Source organism: Crocodylus porosus, unplaced genomic scaffold, assembly GCF_001723895.1.
Source record: "Crocodylus porosus isolate Cpor-Errol unplaced genomic scaffold, CroPor_comp1, whole genome shotgun sequence".
In the NCBI taxonomy this organism is placed as follows: Eukaryota; Metazoa; Chordata; order Crocodylia; family Crocodylidae; genus Crocodylus; species Crocodylus porosus.
In genome coordinates, this window is record NW_017728947.1 from 55454812 (window position 1) to 55473406 (window position 18595).

General features: G+C 43.4%; 1 protein-coding gene across 2 annotated transcripts in view; it reads left to right on the forward strand.

Moving 5' to 3' along the window:
* INO80 (INO80 complex subunit) overlaps nt 1–18595 on the forward strand; it is a 115320-nt gene that overhangs the window by 64207 nt on the left and 32518 nt on the right. For both annotated transcript variants that reach the window (XM_019551613.1, XM_019551611.1), the window contains 2 exons: nt 2392–2617; nt 9628–9755. In XM_019551613.1, the coding sequence (XP_019407158.1) occupies nt 2392–2617; nt 9628–9755 (354 nt within the window). The remainder of the gene's footprint in view (nt 1–2391; nt 2618–9627; nt 9756–18595) is intronic.

Sequence of the window (18595 nt, forward strand, 5' to 3'; positions counted from 1 at the left end):
ATGTGCTCCCCCTCGGCTCCCCAGCACTGCAACTGAGGAGCCATGGGGCTCCGCTTGTCCCACAACCTGGCCTGGCCGGGGCTCCATTCACCATGAATGGGGCCCCGACCAGGCCAGGTCATGGGGCAGTCAGAGACCAGCAGCTCGTCCAGGGCTGCCGGACATTGGAGCCGAGGTTTTGCGGGAATGTGCCGCCCCTCGGGCTCCAGTTACCCCACACACCCGCCCGGCCAGGGCCCCATTCTCTGTAAATGGGGCCTCAGCTGGGCTAGGTCGGGGGACAATCCCCACAATGCAGCAGGGAGCGGGGCAGGGGTGAATGATTTGGCCCCACTCCCTCCTGCACTGTGGGGGTCTAGCTCTCCTTCCCTGCCCCCACCCCGATACTTTCCCCTCAAGCCCAGAAATCAGAGGAAGAAAAGAAATCTTACCTACCTGCCTGCTGGGCTGGGCTGGCTGCAAACCTGGCATGCTCCTCCCCCTGCTGCAGCAGCCTGAAGTCAGGTTGCCCTAGCATTTTTGGGGGCTGAGCCCTGTTAGCCTCCCCTTCCGTTGCTCCCAGTGCTTCTCTTGAGCACAGCTAGTCTCAAGGGGTGCACGTTATCTGCACTTCCCTCCTACGTGTTGTCAGTGGGGTTTCCTGTTTTGGTTTGGTTTGGTTTGGTTTGGTTTGGTTTTTTTGGGGGGGAGACTTAGTACCCTGTATCTTCTAAACTGGTTTTCTGGATTATAGAAGAAACCAGTAAGTTGACCATTATCAATAAATAACTTGCTTTTAAAGTTTAGGGAGTCATTTTTACAATGTGCAGTCAAATATTGAGATTTAGTTTGGAAGCTCTTGGGGTAAATAGAAGTCAGAGAGCATTTTCCATTTGTGAAAAATACACAAACTTCTGTCTTCCTTATACTAATTAACATGAATTTAAAGAGCTGTTGGAGACCTTTTCCCCAAGAGTGCTTGGTCCCTAACAGACCTGAACTAAGAAAAGTAGAAGGAAGTTATCACTCAGTCTACCTTTTGTAAAGAACTGTAACTAATTAATGTTGGTGTTTTTTTAAATTTTGAGTGTGAGAGAGAATAAATATGTGCAGTTTGCTCTGGATGGTATTCTTTAACTCTGGTAAAAGATATGAAGGATGTTGACAGAGCAGTGGTACCCATCTTATCACAGTATGTATCAGAGCTTTGTTTGTTATTCCTCCTGTTTTCATCATTTAAGTGAAATGGAGAGAAGAAGAAACTGTCAGATTGCATTTGGGTCCCTGCATTAGAATAGAATTGTACTTCTTTTTTTTCCCCCAGCCCTCCATTTAGGCAAAAATAGAGTGTATGGGATTACGTAGTATAGTGTTCCCTGTCTTTCCTGTTGTTTCTTGTTTCCAGTTCAATTCTTTGCCCTTCATTGGCCAGCAGTGAAAATGTGTGTTCAGAGCAATTATCTGCTTCACAGGATGGCACCTCAGAGTTGCCTGCTAGCCTGGTGAGGAGAGATAAGCGAATACTATAGAATGTAAAAAAACCCCACAACCTTGTTTACTCTTTGTCAAGAGACTTTACAGCCATCTGAACACATGACTGTTTCGCCAAGAAATACCTTCTACTCTGTCCAGATATCAGAAAAGATTATAATGATGGAGACAGTCCAAGATAGCTAGCCTAGTATAAAGCCCGGGTTTCTGTGTTGTCAAGACTGTCCTCTGTGATTGGGTGGTGTGTGCTGAAGCAGGAGCAGGGGGCACAGAATAACCAAATGGAAAGACCATGTGAACTACTGAAACCATATATTCCTCATATGGTTTAAAGTGCTCGTCAAGTTTATAACTAAACCCAAGAAATGTACTCTCTAAAAGGCCTCCCAAAATGCTTTTTTTTTTAAATCTCTTTTTTGTCTCCCCTCCCTCCTTTCTGATTTGATTCTTTCTTTTTGTCTTCAGAATTTCAAATTTAGATGGGTCCTTGCTAAAATAAAAAATCCTCTCTTCACATACAGGAAAAGCTTGCAAGGATTGTTCAGAGCTAGACTCTGATACACAAATACTTAATGGAAAGAGAATAATTAAAATCAAATGTAGATTAAATGAATTATGCAAGTGCTGTCTGTTTTCTTCATTTTTGTCCAAAATCTTGCAACAGCGGCCCTAAATGCAGGTCACAGCACAGATCATCAGGACAGTTGTTCATGCTTCAGCATTTATTAATCATGTTTCTGAAGCTCTAGCTTTTTTAAATTAGGCTAAGACTTTATTACCATTTGTATATTTCCGTAGTGACTTAACTTTTAAGTCTTGCTTCTCTGGGAAACTAATATAACTGAAGAGGGATACTTGAGAAGAAGGTGATAATGTGAATGTGTGTCTTCATTATTATTTTATTTTTGTTTTCACTTGTAGGTGACAGCTGTGCCACTGGATTTCTACTGCAATGATCGAAGTGCAGAATATGAGCGTAAAGCACTAAAGGAAGGAGGAAGTCTTGAAGCAAAGCAGTGTGTATTAAATGGTTCTCCTGAACTCGCAGCTGATTGGCAGAAGCAAAGCTCCCAGTTCTTCCCAGAATATCCAGGAGGGTTGTTAAGGATTAGGCCTCAGAATGGCTGGTCTTTCATCCGGATACCAGGTGAGTTTGAGACTTTTGGTGGAATGATAATGTGGTTAAGGGAAAGGGGCAGCTACACTTTCCCCCCACTTCTTCCTAGTGAAAAACATTCTAACGGTTGTGGAGAATGCTACGATTTTATTACTTGTGTATTGTGTGGAACAAATAGCCAGCAAAGACAGAAAGCCTAACATAACCTCCTTTAGTGCATAAGTCAACTAGTGCTTGTGGGTGGATAAATAGAGAGCTTTGCTTGTTAATCCACAGCGCTCTTTCTTGCTCTATCCCTTTCCCTCTGCCCTTCAGCTGGGAGGATATTAAAAATATTTCTTCCACCACAACTCCCAGAACTAAAGACTGTTTTAAGCTTGGTATCTGGTAGTTGCCACCTTTCATCAGTGCATCCTACCAGAAGGTCTGCTGAAACACCTTGGTATTGGCCTAGGAGGATCATTTGTCAGTCCTCCCAACTGGAGAGAAAACATTATGCCTGCAGCAGTCTAAAAAGAGGAGTAATAGTCTGGGGACAAATAGAATGAAAAATAGTCTGGAAAACAGTCTGGATGCTTTTCCAGTCTTTGATTGGACCTTGGTTGGAAAACTGCAGAAATGCCTTTAAATTCTGGAGCCAGGATTGCAAAAGGATACCAATTAGACCTGGGTTTTTGCCACGGGTAACTAACTCTCAGGACTCAATGGAGTTTGATTAACAGTGCTACAATGACATTCAGTGCTGAGAACTACTGTTGCCTTGCAGTTTGATGGTGCTGAACAGTGAAAAGTATCTTCACAGAAGCACTGGAGATCTCCAGGAGGAAATGCAGCTCATATTCCCAAAGTACTAACTTGTTCCCAGACTGTTATTGGTCAAAGATGTTTGTAGGAGGAAATGAAGAGGATGGAAGCAAAATGGGCTTTGACTTGCTGTGGTCTGGTTTAGTGAGAGTGTTCATAAGGAAATCAGGTCCAAGTAGTCCAGAGGGATATGCATGTGTACTGGGGTAGCGTTTCAGATTGAACTGATTTAGTACCATGTGATAACACATTTTACAGCTTGTTTTTCTTGGCAGAATATTAGGTTGTTATTAGCAGCTAAAAGAAAATGGGAGAGGACACAAATGCAGGGATACAATGGATAGGAAGGAAGGCATGAAAGGAGGTGTGCATGAGTGCAAAGAGGCTTTGGAGTAGTGCTCAAAAGGGTAGCTTCTGTTCTGAAAATGGTCCTGTGTTCTTAAAACCCTGACTTCTGGCTTTGTTACTAGGAAAGTTTTACTAAAGAAGATGATAGGAATTAAACAAATGTATTTTGAATAATAAAACACAAGAGTCTTTTGGGAGTGAATGTGCTGAAGGGCACATATGCAAGCATAAACATGGATGTCCAGGTGGGGGAGAAGCAATGTTAAGCAGGTGGTTGGGGAGTGAGTAATAAAGAATTAAGTTTAGTTGGTGGCTGTTGGCTTTTAACAAGTGGGTACAGGAACAGATTTATGCAGGTTGGTGTTATCTAGGTCAGAAGTAGAGTAGGTTTAAGTTTGAAAGCTGAGAGGAAGGGATATAGATACAAGGACAGTGCAGCTGTACGTATAGGTATAATGGGGACCAGTACAGAAGGTGAATAATGATTAACTTGAAGAAGTGGACTGCAGGGATAAAGTCCAATGAGGGTAACAGAATCATAGGCATGAAGTTCTGTACTAAGTAGGTAAAGAGAACAAAGAAGTGGTTTCTATCTCTCTTAACCCTGCCTTCCCCTCTCTGACAGAGTTCCCAGTACCCTGGCAGCAGGCTCAGTTGCGTTCACTGTGGGAATCTCTTAAGGCTTTTCCTGTTCTTTGAAAGAAAAATGGTCCTGGATTAAATGGCAGGAAGTGTCTGAGTCCTTTTAGCATCGATAAAAAGCACCGGCCTCGCTGGCTGTTTACTGTGAGAGCCAGCTCCTCACTGACCCCATTGTGCTGTGTAGACTGCTGCAGAGTAGGGCTAGGGTGGGGGGTGCACTGGAACCCACACTTTGTCTCCCTTCTCTCTACATTTTTACCTATTCAGAAGGGCATTTTCTAATTCCCCAGAGGAGCCTGGGCCTAGCCTCAAGGTACAGTCGCCCACCGTGGTGATTTTCAAAAAGCATCTTGATGCCCGCCTTGCTGAGGTTATCTAACCCCAGCAGTCTTTCCTGTCCAAGTGCCGGGGGGCTGGACCCGATGATCTTGTAAGGTCCCTTCCAGCCCCTAACATCTATAAATCAATTGGAGCTCCTCACTAGGGATATTTTGAGTGATAATCAGTAGTGATTACCTCTGTTCCACAGGCATAAGTATCCCATGGTACCCCCAGACAATCAGCTTGAAGTTCATCCCCTACTAGCCTGGCAATAGTTCTGCGAAAGAAGCACCATTTGATCCATTGGCACTAGCCTGTTGATTCTGACCAGGCTGCTTTCCCTCTTCACTTTCCATAGTACCAAAGGAATAAATTCAGTGATTGTTACCCAGAGAGCAGAATTTGCTATCAGATCTATTGGGATAAATTACAAGTTTGATTTTTTTTTTTTTTAAATTTATAATGAAAAATGGAATTTCAGTGACAAGCTTTATATGGGGGGAAAAAATTTCAAAACGAAATCTTGATTAGAAAATAGGGATTTTAAAAAATTGGAGAAAATCCTACTGAAAGTTTTTTCCATGGGGAATAGTGGAAATTAAAAGCAAAGGGAAATTAGAGGGTGAGAGGTATTCTTACCTTTTTGGATCAGCTCTGGGTTTCACAGTGGTGTTCTCTCTTGGGGATAACAGGAATACAGTTAGTTATGGATCTCTCAAAGCAGTCTCTGTTACGATGTCAACACTAGATGGCAACCTTTAAACAGGCAAAGGTTTTTTAAGTTTTAAATAACTAATGCTGTTAGGACAGGGCACTGCAAAACACCAAATAAAAATGAACCATCTTTCTTTCAAGAGTATTCTGCCATTACTTTTTACTCAGTTTCATTTAGGAATTTTGGCTGTGATCTCAACAGCTTAGTCTGTTCTATTTGCCAGGAATCAAGCAAACTAGGGTTTATTGTAAGGTGGTTTTTGTGGTGTTCATTCTTTGTGACCCCCTGCTTGCTTGATATGAAAGAGTTAAAAGCCATATGCTAAGAGGTCCTCCTTCATGCGCCGTGTGTATTCTGTTGCTGTTTAAGCTACTGACATAGAGACATAAGGAACTAATAATAATCCATATTATGTTTCCAGTTACCAAAATGTAAAGCAGACCTTAGTTAGGATTCAGTTTTTCTTATGAGACTTAATGAAATTACTTGAATTACTTGATAGCATGTAAGGAATTGTGGTTGGGCTCTGTTGTAGAAGTCCATTTCTACTCATGTTAGCTAGAAAACACTTGAAGCCCTGAACTTGGGTCTTGTTCTGTCCTTACTGGTGAGCATTCCCAAGAGATGGGTCTAAAAGGATTCTAGCCCTGAATTGCTGGTTGGCATGTTGCTAAGTGTTGGTAACACAAGCTGATCACCCCCAGAAGTTCCCCACTGGACAAATGGGAGAAAGGGTATGATTGACAAACTCTGCATACAGGAAAACCAAAAGAAAAAATCATTAAAGTAATCTAAACAAGACAGACCAAGGCATGAAAAGTTGTCTGCATCAGTAAAAGATAAATGAAGACAAACTCTGACACCATTCCTAATATGGTAGGAGGCTGATTATACCAGAAGAGAGAACATCCCAGGCTTAACTTTATATTACAAAGATAATGGCCAATAATTGTACATATTGTTACCAACTCATAACATTAGGCCCAAAAAGATTGTTCATGTGGTTTGATGTCTTGCATAACAAAGGCCCTGAGATTTAACCCAATAATTCCTGTATCAAACCCATAACTTCTGGTTGAGATTGTAGATGTCTAAATGACATCCTCTGTCTTGATTTACAGACTTGAAGTGCTAGAAAATATGCCACATCCTATAAAGGTTTCCAATGGTTAATTTTCCTTACTGTTAAAAAAAATCTGCCTTTTTTCTAAACATATTTTGTTTAGTCTCAGTCACTGGATTTTATACCTTTGCTAGATGACAGACTTTTTACTATCAATAATTTTTTGTCTGTGTAGGTTCCTAGAGACTATTACCAAACTATTTCTTAACTCCCACAACATTCTTGCAGGTGAGCTAAGGCAGTACAGGTTGCATGAATAGACTGTAAGGTGAATAGAAAACTGGCTGGATCATTGGGCTCAGAGGGTAATCAATGGCTTGATGTCTAGTTGGCAGCTGGTATCAAGTGGAGTGCCCAAGGGTTTGGTCCTGGGGCCAGTTTTGTTCAGTATCTTCATCAATGACCTGGAAGATGACATAGAGTGCATCCTCAGCAAGTTTGCAGATGACATCAACATGGGGGGAATAGTAGATACACTGGAGAGTAGGGCCAGGATTCAGAGAGACCTTGACAAATTGGAGGATTGGACTACAAGAAATCTCAGGAGATTCAATAAGGACATATACAAAGTCTTGCACTTGGGATAGAACAATCCCATGAATTGGTACAAGCTGGGACTGACTGGTTAGGCGGGCAGTCTTCGCAAAAGGACCTTCGGGTTACAGTGGACAACAAGCTGAATAAGAGCTAAGAGTGTGCCTTTTGTTGCCAAGAAACCTAACAGCATACTGGGCTTCACTGGTAGGTGTGTTACCAGTAGATCAAAGTGATTATTCCCCTTTGTTTGGCACTGGTGAGGCCACATCTGGAGTACTGTGTTCAGTTTTGGGCCCCCCACTACAGAAAGGAGAAAAAGTCCAGCAGAGGGCAATGAAAATGGTTCAGGGGCTGGGGCACATGACTTGTAAGGAGAGGCTGAGGGAACTGGGCTTATTTAATCTAGAGAAGAGAAGACTGAGAAGAGATTTAAAGCAGCCTTCAGCTAATTAAAGAGTGGTTCGAAAGAGGATGGAGCTAAACTGTTCGCAGTGGTGGCAGATGACAGAACAAGGAGCAGTGGTCTCAGGTTGCAGCAAGGGAAGTTTAAGTTAGATATTAGGGAGAACTTTATCACTAGTAGAGTAGTAAATCACTGGAACAGGTTACCCAGAGAGGTTATGGACTCTCCATCCTTGGAGGTTTTTAAGACCTGGGTAGATAAAGGCTTGGCTGGGATGATCTAGTTGGGGATGGTCCTGCGTTGAACCAGGGGGTTGGACTAGATGACCTCCTGAGGTCCCTTCCAGCCCTAGTTTTCTTTGATTCTTGTGATTCTAACTGCTTCTTGGATAACCAACATGGATTGAATGTCTTAGTTCCCTCACTAAAGGTAGGCTTTCCAGGCCTTAAAGTAGTCTTACAATTCTTTTCTAAATCTTTTTCAGTTTTTCACCAACATCTTTAAAGTGTGGACACTAGACCTAATCATGTTATTTCAGCAAAATCTTCATTTATGCACTGTACAAAGAAAATGCCACCCCCCTGCTCCTACTGGATAATCCTCTATTTATTCATTCTTGTTAGCCCTCTTAGCCACATGATTGCATGAGAAACTGCATACTCAGTTGGCTATCCTCCGTGACCCATGTCTTATTCCAAAATATTACTTTTCCAGGGTACAGTCTCCTTTCCCTTTGCTTGATCTGCAGCCTGTGTTACTGAATACACAATCTTGCATTTATCTATATTAAAGTACACATCTTTATATGTTAATTGATTTAAGTAACCTTTGCTTGTTGTTTACCTGTTCAGCAATTTGTGTCATATTCAAATGTTACCATCAGTGATCTTACTTTTTTCCAGACTATTGATAAATATATTGGCACTCAGACTAAGACCAGATCATTGCAGAATATCACCAAAGATGTTCCCAGTGGATGAAGATTCCTCATTATTAATTTTTCTTTTCTTAGATCTATCAGTTCTGTTTTTAACAAATTTAATCTGTGCTACAATCATTTTGTGTATTGCTAATTTGTCATCATGTTATGAAATACTAAGTTAAATTCCTTGTAGAAATAATGAGGTCAGTCCATCAGTTCAGGCTAAATTTGTATATCCAAAAGTATAAAATGACATGTCTACATAATAGGGAGCTGGACTTGGAGAGTGGTTGCACTCCACCCCAACATGAACCCCCTGCAGTTGTCAGCTTTCCATTATGGTTTTAAGGCTGTGATTCAGGCATCAAAAGAATAAAAAGTCCTGTGTGCCCTTTCAGCTAAGTTTTTTGAAGAAACATATCCTTCATCGCCACGTATCCCGTTTTCACTGGCAGTACATTGTTTATTAAAGATTATATACACAGTCTACAAACAGGAAGTTCTCCTTCCTGGAAAATATTGCATGAGTAGTACTGAAGGAGAGGTCATGAAAAATAAGATTTCATGCATCTTTAAGATTGCCAGTTGGAAGCATTCTTAACCACCACTACCCTCCCCCCCCCAACAATAGAGAGGGACTAGAAGAGTTAGACGTTGTTATGAATTGTATTTCATTTTATATAAATGAGGGAAATGTGTTTCTGTGTCTGTGCGTCGGTGATGGATTTGGTCTTGCAAATAGATTAGTGACATGAAGGCTATAACCAAACCTCAAAGACTACAGTACTGAATGTCCAAAAGACAGAATTTGAATGTCAGGCATGAAAATAAACAGACTGCTTTAAATGGTGGTTTGCACCATAAAAAACATGTGACTGTGCTCCTGATAATACTTCAGATAAGGCCTTAAGTGGAACATGCTTCTCCAAATAAAGGCAGCTCCTTACTTGTGTGAACCTGTTTCCTAGAATGGCAGAAATGGAGCTTTGTAATTATTGCTGAGTGAGTATCCTCGCCTTCAGTCCCAGCCCAGACCAGCAGGTTCCTGTCAATAGTAACATTAGAAATGTCAGTGAGGAGGGAGGTTGCAGCTCTTCCAGTCACTTTAAGGAGATGCTACTGTATGAATATGCTGCAAAGTTTTAGAAGTATTTTTAGCTCAGCTAGTTTTATGCAGGTGTTTCAGGCTTTTAAGTTGCCTTTTTTCTTTTCCTCTCCTCCTCAGACAAAGAGAGCCTTATCACGGACAGTGGGAAGCTTTATGCTCTTGATCTTCTGTTGACACGGCTGAAATCTCAAGGACACAGAGTTCTAATCTACTCTCAGATGACACGGATGATTGACTTACTGGAGGTAGGAGAAGCTTTGCCTGGTAGGAAAGGACTTCTGAAGAAACAGATTTGACATCTATCACTTCTGTAATTTGGATCAGGCAAGCCTGACATAAAGTAATTGGATGGATAGTTGCCTATAAGACATTCCCATAAAAGAAATCCAGTGGACGTTAATGATGAGATGAATGGGAGGTATAGATATATAATATAGATATATATAAACTAGCCAGTTGCCCATCAGGAATGACTTGGGGGGTGGGGACAAGGAGGTTGAGATGGAGTGCCACCACCTAACGCCCCATGCTGCTGCAGTGCCTCTTGCAGGGTGTGGGAGGGGGAGCCAAGGCCGGCACTGGAGATGCTGTCACCAACACATTTTGAATGAGGTAGTTTAAAGCCCCTACTTTGTTATTAGCATTCTATCCTTTAAAAATTTTGAGGCACCAATGACCATGTGTTTTCCTGTTCAATCCCTTTCCACCAAAGAACCAGTATTCCAGGGCCTTATTACCTAGATTGATCTGTCTGCCAAGAGCTCTTTATATTCCCTTTCCCCGCCCCCCACAGTTCTGGTGGAAAAGCTCAAGGTGAGCAAGATGAAGGCCCAGAAGTCCTCTTTTTGTGATAGAATTTGTTTGGAGCTGCACAGGAAGGGAGCTAGGCTACTGTTGCTCCTAGTCCTTAAATCCTTATTCTACCAAAGGAAAAGAACGGTTGTCTGGATGGCATGTTTGGGACATTTTCCCCTTTCTATACTAGTCAAAACATCATCAGTGACGGTTCTGGAAAGGTGGGCCTGTCTTTCTGAATGCCAGGGGAAGAGCAGACCTGATGTTCACTACGCAGAAATGGGATTTCTCAGAGTGAAATCCCTGAATTTCTCACCGTATTCAAGTCTACTGCAAAAAAGAAAAGCTCTAGGGCAATGGTTCTCAACTTCTCTAGAGTCGGAGCACTCCTTCAAAACTCTACCCTGGAGCCGAGGCATGCAGGTTGCAGATCACGGCTCTGCCCTGGCTGCAGACCACGCTATCACCGCCACAAGATCCCAGCCTGGCTCTGGAGCAGCTCTCCACCCTGCCAGCAGGGACTATAGCCATCCCAAAATTCCCTGTAGTAATCCCTCCCAGCAACGCCACTGCCCTCCCTGCATAGACGGTGACAGCTGAACATGCCCTGCTCCTACCTGCAGTACAGTCCCCTTCAGCCCCCCCACCAGGAAGAGGCTGGTGCTGCTGCTGCCTGCCAGTGCTACTGGGGCCAGTCTCCTTGGAAACCCTGGTCCCGCACTGTCACAGTGTGCCTGCTGCTGGGGTCTCCATGGAAATCAGCCCCAGCCATGCAGGCAGGGGCTGCTGGGAACTAGAGTCTGCTGCTGGCCAGATCCTGCCTGCAGTCTGGACTTTGCCTGCCTTTTCTCTATGGGAAACCCCACCTCATTATGGCTACTGCTTGATCTCTGGCTGTGGTGACAGCTTCTGACTATAGTGCTGCTGAGGCTTCCTGGGTCCTAGCAAAAGCTGGGGCTCTGACTGCTCCTAGAAGCCCCACCACCTTGGCCAAAGCCCTGGCGCTGCCCGTGGTGCTGCAGAAGCAGCGTGACCACGTAGGCGGGCTCCCCAGGGCAGGTGATTGTCTCTGATATGTCCTCCATCGGAGGTCTATATTGAGCAGATTCTATCTGGTGTTGGGTGGTGGAACCGGAGCTTGCTCCATCCACTGCATGCATTGACCTGGTATTGCAGTGCTTCCAGGACTGGTGCAAAAAAAAACAGGAAAAAAAAAAAAAAGCCTGCCAGCATCCCAGCTCTTACCAGGGCACTATCTGTCTTTAGCTTGTTTAGTTCAGTAGAGTGAAGAGAAACTGTGGACCCAAAAGCTTGGTGTCAGATTGCAGAGGCAGAGTGAATTTACCAAGTTAAAAACATTTCACATATGGGAAACATCAAAACCAGTAAATTACATTAGAGTCACAAAGACTCTCTAGATTCTTATGTTTTGTGAGCAGTAGCAGGAGGATGCAAACTGTATTCCTCACCTACCTCTTGCTGCCCAATATGTTTTGATTAAAGAAAAGGTGAGGCCTGGTTTTCTGAAGATTTAGAAGTTGTAAAACTTGTGTATTTCACTGGTCTCTATACTGCAGACAGGCAGAGCAGGAGGTGCAAACATATAATTTCACTTTGAATTATCACATGTCCTCCTTCCATTGCAGAGCTTTGCTGGTAGAAATCATCAGAGAAGCTGCTTTCCTGTCCCCCACTCCCTCCAAGTTTTCAGGTTATATTTTAGAGAAAGAGCTGTTGTGTGTTTGGTACAGGAAAAAGAGTGGAAAAATTAAATGGCATAAAAGCAAGTGATATATTGTGCTTGCTGGCTTTGATTTTCTGCAAGCATGATTTATAGTGTAATACATTTTTGGGTTTTGCACTTCATAGAGGTATAGAAAAGGCAAGCATACTTATTTGGAACAGTTTTGTAACAGTAGTGTCTTTACTGCTTGATAGAGCAGAAGTTTAATCAACCAAGGGGAAATACTTTTGGTTAAAGGGGGAACATCCCTGGATGAAAGTCCAAAGATGATTAATAATAGTGATAGTTTATTGTTGCTTTTCTGGTTTATTGACTTTAGCAAAATAATATTGGAGCAAAGGTGGCATGTTCCCAAAAGTGAAAGTAAAATTTAAGTACTTGGCATTCAAGAATTTTTCAAAGCGGGTAAAATCACAATAACCATAGTTCAGCACATCCTAAAAGATGGAAATTCCACAACCTGCTAAGAGACTCCATGAAGTCCCCTAGAGTCTTTGCTGTTGCTGTAGATTTTGATGTGGGAGGTGTTGATATAGCTGGAGACGAGTGGAAAAATAAAACCGGAGATGTCAGTTATACGAAATAGTGTCACCAATTTAATATTATAATAGATGTTGAAATAATACTGAAGCTGTTCTTATTTAAATAAGAGGAATAGCCAAGGAGGCTATTCCTTCCCAGTACATAAGACTAATTTTGTAAAATGCCCAATGCCCCAAATGAAAAATAGAATAACCACAGCCAGGTTATGTCTGTGGGTACTGACTAGTGCATATATCCCAAGTGACTTTATTTTTCTTTTCATTCATTTGGATGAGAGTGAGATTAACTTTCCTGTTCCTATCCATTTCAAGAATTTATGGAAAATAAACTTTTGTCAAATGCCTTTCCCTCTATAGCTTGAGTATCCAAAACACGCCCTTTATATGCTGTTCTATTTCTTTAAATTATATTTCATATCAAAATAACAGTAGAAATGAGAGTTAACTGCTCTAACAGTGAGAACACCAAAATCCTAGACCTGTGGGTATTTTGTACTGCAAGGAAACCATTTTTAATTCTGCTATTATAGAGCAGGAGATGCAAAAAGCATAAATGAGGGAGAAAAACAAATTTATGACAACTATTTCAGAGTTCATAAAGAAATAGCATTTTATGTGAATGACTACATACATGTTATATATTTTGCATCATAGTTTAATCTGATTCTTACTTTCTGGTGTATAATTCTCTCCAAGTACACAAGCAGTCTCCTCTGTCTTCAGCATATTTATTTATCAAAGGACACAAGCTGGTTTATCTTTAGAAGGAAGTAAAATTGTTGGTTTGTATTCTTCATATGACCATGTCAGCATTAAACGAATATTTCATTTCAAGGCATAATAACATTTTTGCAAACTGATTTGTACACAAAAATTGCATTAGAACAAAAAATTTTGAGGCATTTGAGACCAGTCCAGCACCTAAGCATGGTGCAGCTTCCCATTATCATGATACTGCAACATCTTATTTCTGCTAGAACCCATGCATTTATTTCTAAACCGTCAATTCCCTGGTTTATATGGGTTTTGAAATTATTAATACTTCTATTGTCATTTTGTCATGATAATTACAAAATCTGTAATATAGACAATATGTTGTAATTTTCAACAGTGTTGTTATGTTCCTGCATAGTAACTTTGGCTCAATTATATATGGCTTTCCCACTATAAAAGAGGAATTTATCAGCAGGGACATTGCTTTTCTCTGATAAAGTGCAAATTCTTTGATAGAAATTTACGAATTCTCTAGTAAACTCCCCAAAATCCATTATTAAAATTAAAGGCCCCCACTGGCCCTGCTCCCCCAGCCCTGCTGCAGGGAGCCCACAGCTTCCAAGCCTGTGAGGCCGGGGACCCAGGTCCCCAGCCTCCTGCCCCCACAACAGGGGGTGGCAGCTGCCACAATGGAGCTGAGCCTGGCCCCCCCCACCCCGCCACCACCACCACCTTACCCCTGGTGTCTGCTATGGGCTTAGGTGGGGTGGGCCCGGCTCCCCACCATGGCACACACTCCCTGGGGGCAAGAGGGACCTGTGTCTCCCAAACTGGTGGGTGGGAGTGGGGGCAGGCATGGGCTGCAGGCTTGGACTGCTGCCCACCCCCAGGACCTCTGTAGTCCGGTGACCCAGCACACCAGGGAAGAGTGGAGCCACACAGAGAAGCTGCTGCTGTGAGCTCCGTGCTGCCCTGGCGAAGTGCCCCCCTGCATGCATGGCTGCAGTGAGGGCTGCAGCACGGGCTTGTGCTCCTTACTGCTGCCACACATGCAGGGAATGCATTGCCAGGGCAGCATGGAGCTCGCAGTAGTAAGCAGCTTTTCTTACATGGCTGCAATCTGCCCTGTCATGCCGGGTCACGCCCGCTGGGCTGCGGAGGCCCCAGGGAGGGCACCAAGGTGGGAGCCCATGCCCGCAGAATTCAGCCCACCCCCAGCCCTGCTCCACACATAGATCTGAGGGGCACAGGTCCCCCCTGCCTCCTGGGAGCGCGCACCGTGGAAGAGAGCTGGCCCTGTGGCCTGTCCCACTCCCCAGTGGGGCCCTGCAGCTGCGTGTTGCAGCCCCGGTCCCAACCTCAGCCCTGCCCAGCTCCCTCTCTCCCTTCCTACAGGGGCCTCAATTCCCACCCCCCACCACTGACCTGTGGGAGCTGCTCTCCATGGCGCCCCCTGCCTGACCGCCCTCATCTAGCTTTCTCCCAGTCCTCTGTGGGCTGAAACTGCCAGCCTGCACAGGGCTCACTGCAAAATTTGTGGGTTTCTCTGCTAAAATAACAAATCCTCAGTGTTTCCCTCCAGTAAGGAGGGAAATCTGTTTTACTCCATTTTTCTGTGGGAAATGGAAAACCCAGCTCCCTGTTTATCAGTAATGCTGCCTGTGGGCCAATAGTTAGAGTAGCTGAGAGTGCAGTTGGCAGCTGAAGGTTCCTCCCTTCTATCGGTTTCATTTCTCCCAAGGACAAAATAAGCCCTTGCCTACAAGGGCCCAGTTTTAGGGCAATGAAGATTTTGACAGCTATAAACACTGGACCAGTAAGCAAGGAGTGAGCAATCTTTGCCACTTGCTAAGGAAACATGAGATCTCTACCAACTTAAATTGGATTTTAGCTCATGATCTTTCTGTCCTATCTGTTCTTTCCTGTGAGCAATGATTTGTGGCCATCACATTGATAACATAATCTGCTGAAAAAAAGAGGTGGAATGGTTAGAAAGTTTTTCAATTTTTGTTAATGCTAGCATTTTTATTTCCTCCTGCTTAGTTTGGAGTCCCTGCTTTTTCTGACCAACTCACAGTTCTCTTTCCTCTGACAGAAAGTTGCTTGGGTTGATAAAAGTAGAGCCAAAAATGTGGAAATAACAAATACCTGCAATAATAGGACCACTTGTACCTACTTGATTTGGATGTTCAGTACTGCTAAGGGTTGGTAAGTAAGAGAGGTAGTTAGCAGTGTTCATCTGAAATTAGTCAAGAGGCATGGTAGATATATATGTACCTTTATAGACTAAATAATTCAGCTGCATCTTTTGTGAACCCAAGTTCACTTCATGAGGTACTGTGAAAGGATGTGCATAAAGCAGAGTATAAGGAGAGAGAACTAAATCACTGTGATAGAGGACTGCCTTCATGAGCTTAAGCTGTCTTTTATATAAGCAGTTTAATTTAAAGGACCCCTTCTTGTTTCTAACAGTGCCAAATAGGTTGCAAGCTAGATTATTTACATTAAATAAGGAAAGGGTGTGAAGGTCAGTCACATCATTAATAGAGAATTGCAAATTCTAATTGTTCTCTTCATGGGAGGAGGAGGATAAATCTACCTGCAGCCTTTCTGTCAAGGGAAGAACCATTATTGTAGTTAGCAAATTTTCCTCATCTATTTGTAGTTTACTTTTTCATGGAACAAATAATAGTTGTGACAAGAAACTGAAGAAACAATACAGCACTGTGAATTCTGAAAACCAGGGCAATGGATTAATCAGTAAAAACCATGAGTGTCTTCTTCCATATGTAGCTAGATAGAGATGCTTTTCCGGCAGCATCACAGATGTACAAAGCTTGTGGAAAATGGCTAATTAACTTGGACTCAGCTGTTAAGCTGTAGTTTATTAGTAAGTGCTTTGGAATGAGGATATGCAAGTAAACAAGGACAGGGTTTTATCCCTGTGAATAGTTTGGGTTTTTAAGGCTGATCCTGGAGATGTTGGTGATAAAACTTAATTTAGCCTTTCAAGTAATTGTCCACATACATGTCATTTGTAGGTGTTTCTCGTGCCCCTGAACTTCGATCAGTGACTTCTGTCTTTAGCAGTAATTGGTGCTCTGTTCCCACCTCTTGTACCATTCCCATGCCAAAGGCAAAAGTGCACTTTATGCTCCTCAGGGTACTGTGTTGTCTGGCCCGCCTCTAATTTTATTGGCTAACTGATAATGCATACCTAGCTTGGAGCAGCTCAGGGAGCACAGGGGCTGTGCACAGACTTGCCTGGACACAGCTGCTGCTGGAAGCCGCTCCCCAGAGCCTCTGATAGGGTGGGAGGGGGAAGGAGAAGGCAGCGGCTAGTCCTGTCAGGCAGCACAGCTCACATGAAGCTGTGGGTTGCAGTAGCAGCACACAAGAGCCTTTCCCAGCCCCCAGTTTGCTAGGAGAGAATGAGCAGACTACCTATGGGTACAACTCCCCTCCTCATCCCTCTCCACCCCCTTTTCCTCCCTACTTCCCTGCCACCTTCCTTCCTGAGGCACCGCCCAGCTTCCCTTTCTCACCAGACTGTGCTCCATGCTAAACATTAACCAGTAATGCATTATCAATACAAATATACTTCTTGTTTAAACATTTAACTTTTCACATCCCTAATTCAATTCTGCCTCCTGGTTTCCTAGGAGCCTGTCTTCCACCCTCTCCTGGCTGAGCTGTTAGAGACCTGACTCTGAACAAGCACTACTCCCTCCCAGTATTACTTGCTTGATATTCTGCTTTGTCCTGAGCCATCTAAGGTTGTACTGCCCATTAATGATGTGGTCATAAAACCTGCTGTATTCGTATAGCAAACCCCTATGTCATGGCCCCTACTGATAAGAAAATAGACAGAAAGTACCTTGTCACTCCAAAAGCAGTAACCTTTTTTTTTTTTTATTTCTGTTGTGCTCCATCATCACTAAGTGTAACGTTAGCTAATGAGAGAGCTTCTTTGTACAAGTCAGTTTCTAAAGAGAGACCGCTGCTAAGATTGGACCTCTTGGGTCAATGGTCTTCCTCCTCTGCAAGTTACAATTTAGGATGGTGATCTATCAAGCTGCACTGAACAACTTTGGTTTTAGTTTTTTAACATATTGCATTTTTAGCTAAGGATCTTTACAGGGGTTATGCAGGCTCCCTCCTCTCTCCAGTGTTGAGGGGCACCAACTTACATTAGATGCCATGGGCTTGTTCTGTGGCATTGTGGTGGTCATGAGGGGATCCTACTAGTTTTAAGGTTCCAGATTGCCTAACAAGATCCCCCTCCCTTCCAGAACCAGTTGGCCCTCTTTTACCTGGCCTGTGTCCAGAAAGCATTGGAACATTTAGTCCTGGACACAGTGCACTATACAATTCCACATGTTCCCTACCACAAACCTATATCTTTCCAACAACTGTTCTTGCAAGTGTTTCCTTCTGGAGGAAGGTCTGCTGGCCTTGAAGGAAAGGGGTTTTACAGCACTTAATTTCTGGTTCCAAAAAGGAAAGAAGAATGGTGCCCCATCCTGAACTCACTGGAGCTCAGTTGGTTTATCTGCAGGCTCAACTTCAAGTGGATGACACTAGTGACCATAATTCCATCCATGCACCAAAGTAACCAGCTGGCATGCCATAAGATCCTTTAAAGTGAGACAGGATGGTTTGTCATACAGGGCCCTCCTGTTTGGACTTTCCACTGTCCCATGTATTTTTTTTTTTAACTGAGTGCTTTCAAGAGGTAGCTGGAAATGGGATCATAGTCTTTTCCCTGATTTGACAATTGGCTGATAAAAGAGGCTCCACAGAACATGTTAGAGCAGGAGTGAAAAAATATATGGCCCGCAGAGCCTCTCTGTCCAGCCCACTAGACCACTGCACACACCAGAAATTGGGGATTGTGGCCTGCCCCAAAATCCAGAGCCTTTTTATCCCTGCTGGGTATGGACATCAGTGGTGAGCCTGGCTTGCCACCAGCACCACTGGACTCATTCCCTCAGAACCTATATTGCCGCCATCAAACTCCTTGTTGCCACATCTTCAGTGACCACCGCAGCAGCCCTCATACTCTGAACTGGATCTGGTTTTCAGGGAACCCTGTGGCCCAGATTTAGTTCCGAGCCCCAAGTGAGTTTGTCACCCCTTTGTTAGAGGATCTTCACACAGCTACATGCTTCTTTAATGTCTTTTGTCTCTTTGACCCTAGTATACAAAGGCTTTGGTTAATAGGGATGATTCTAAAGTCAGTATCAACAAAGGTTTACTTTCTACAGGAGGGCGGTGAGCTCACGGAAGA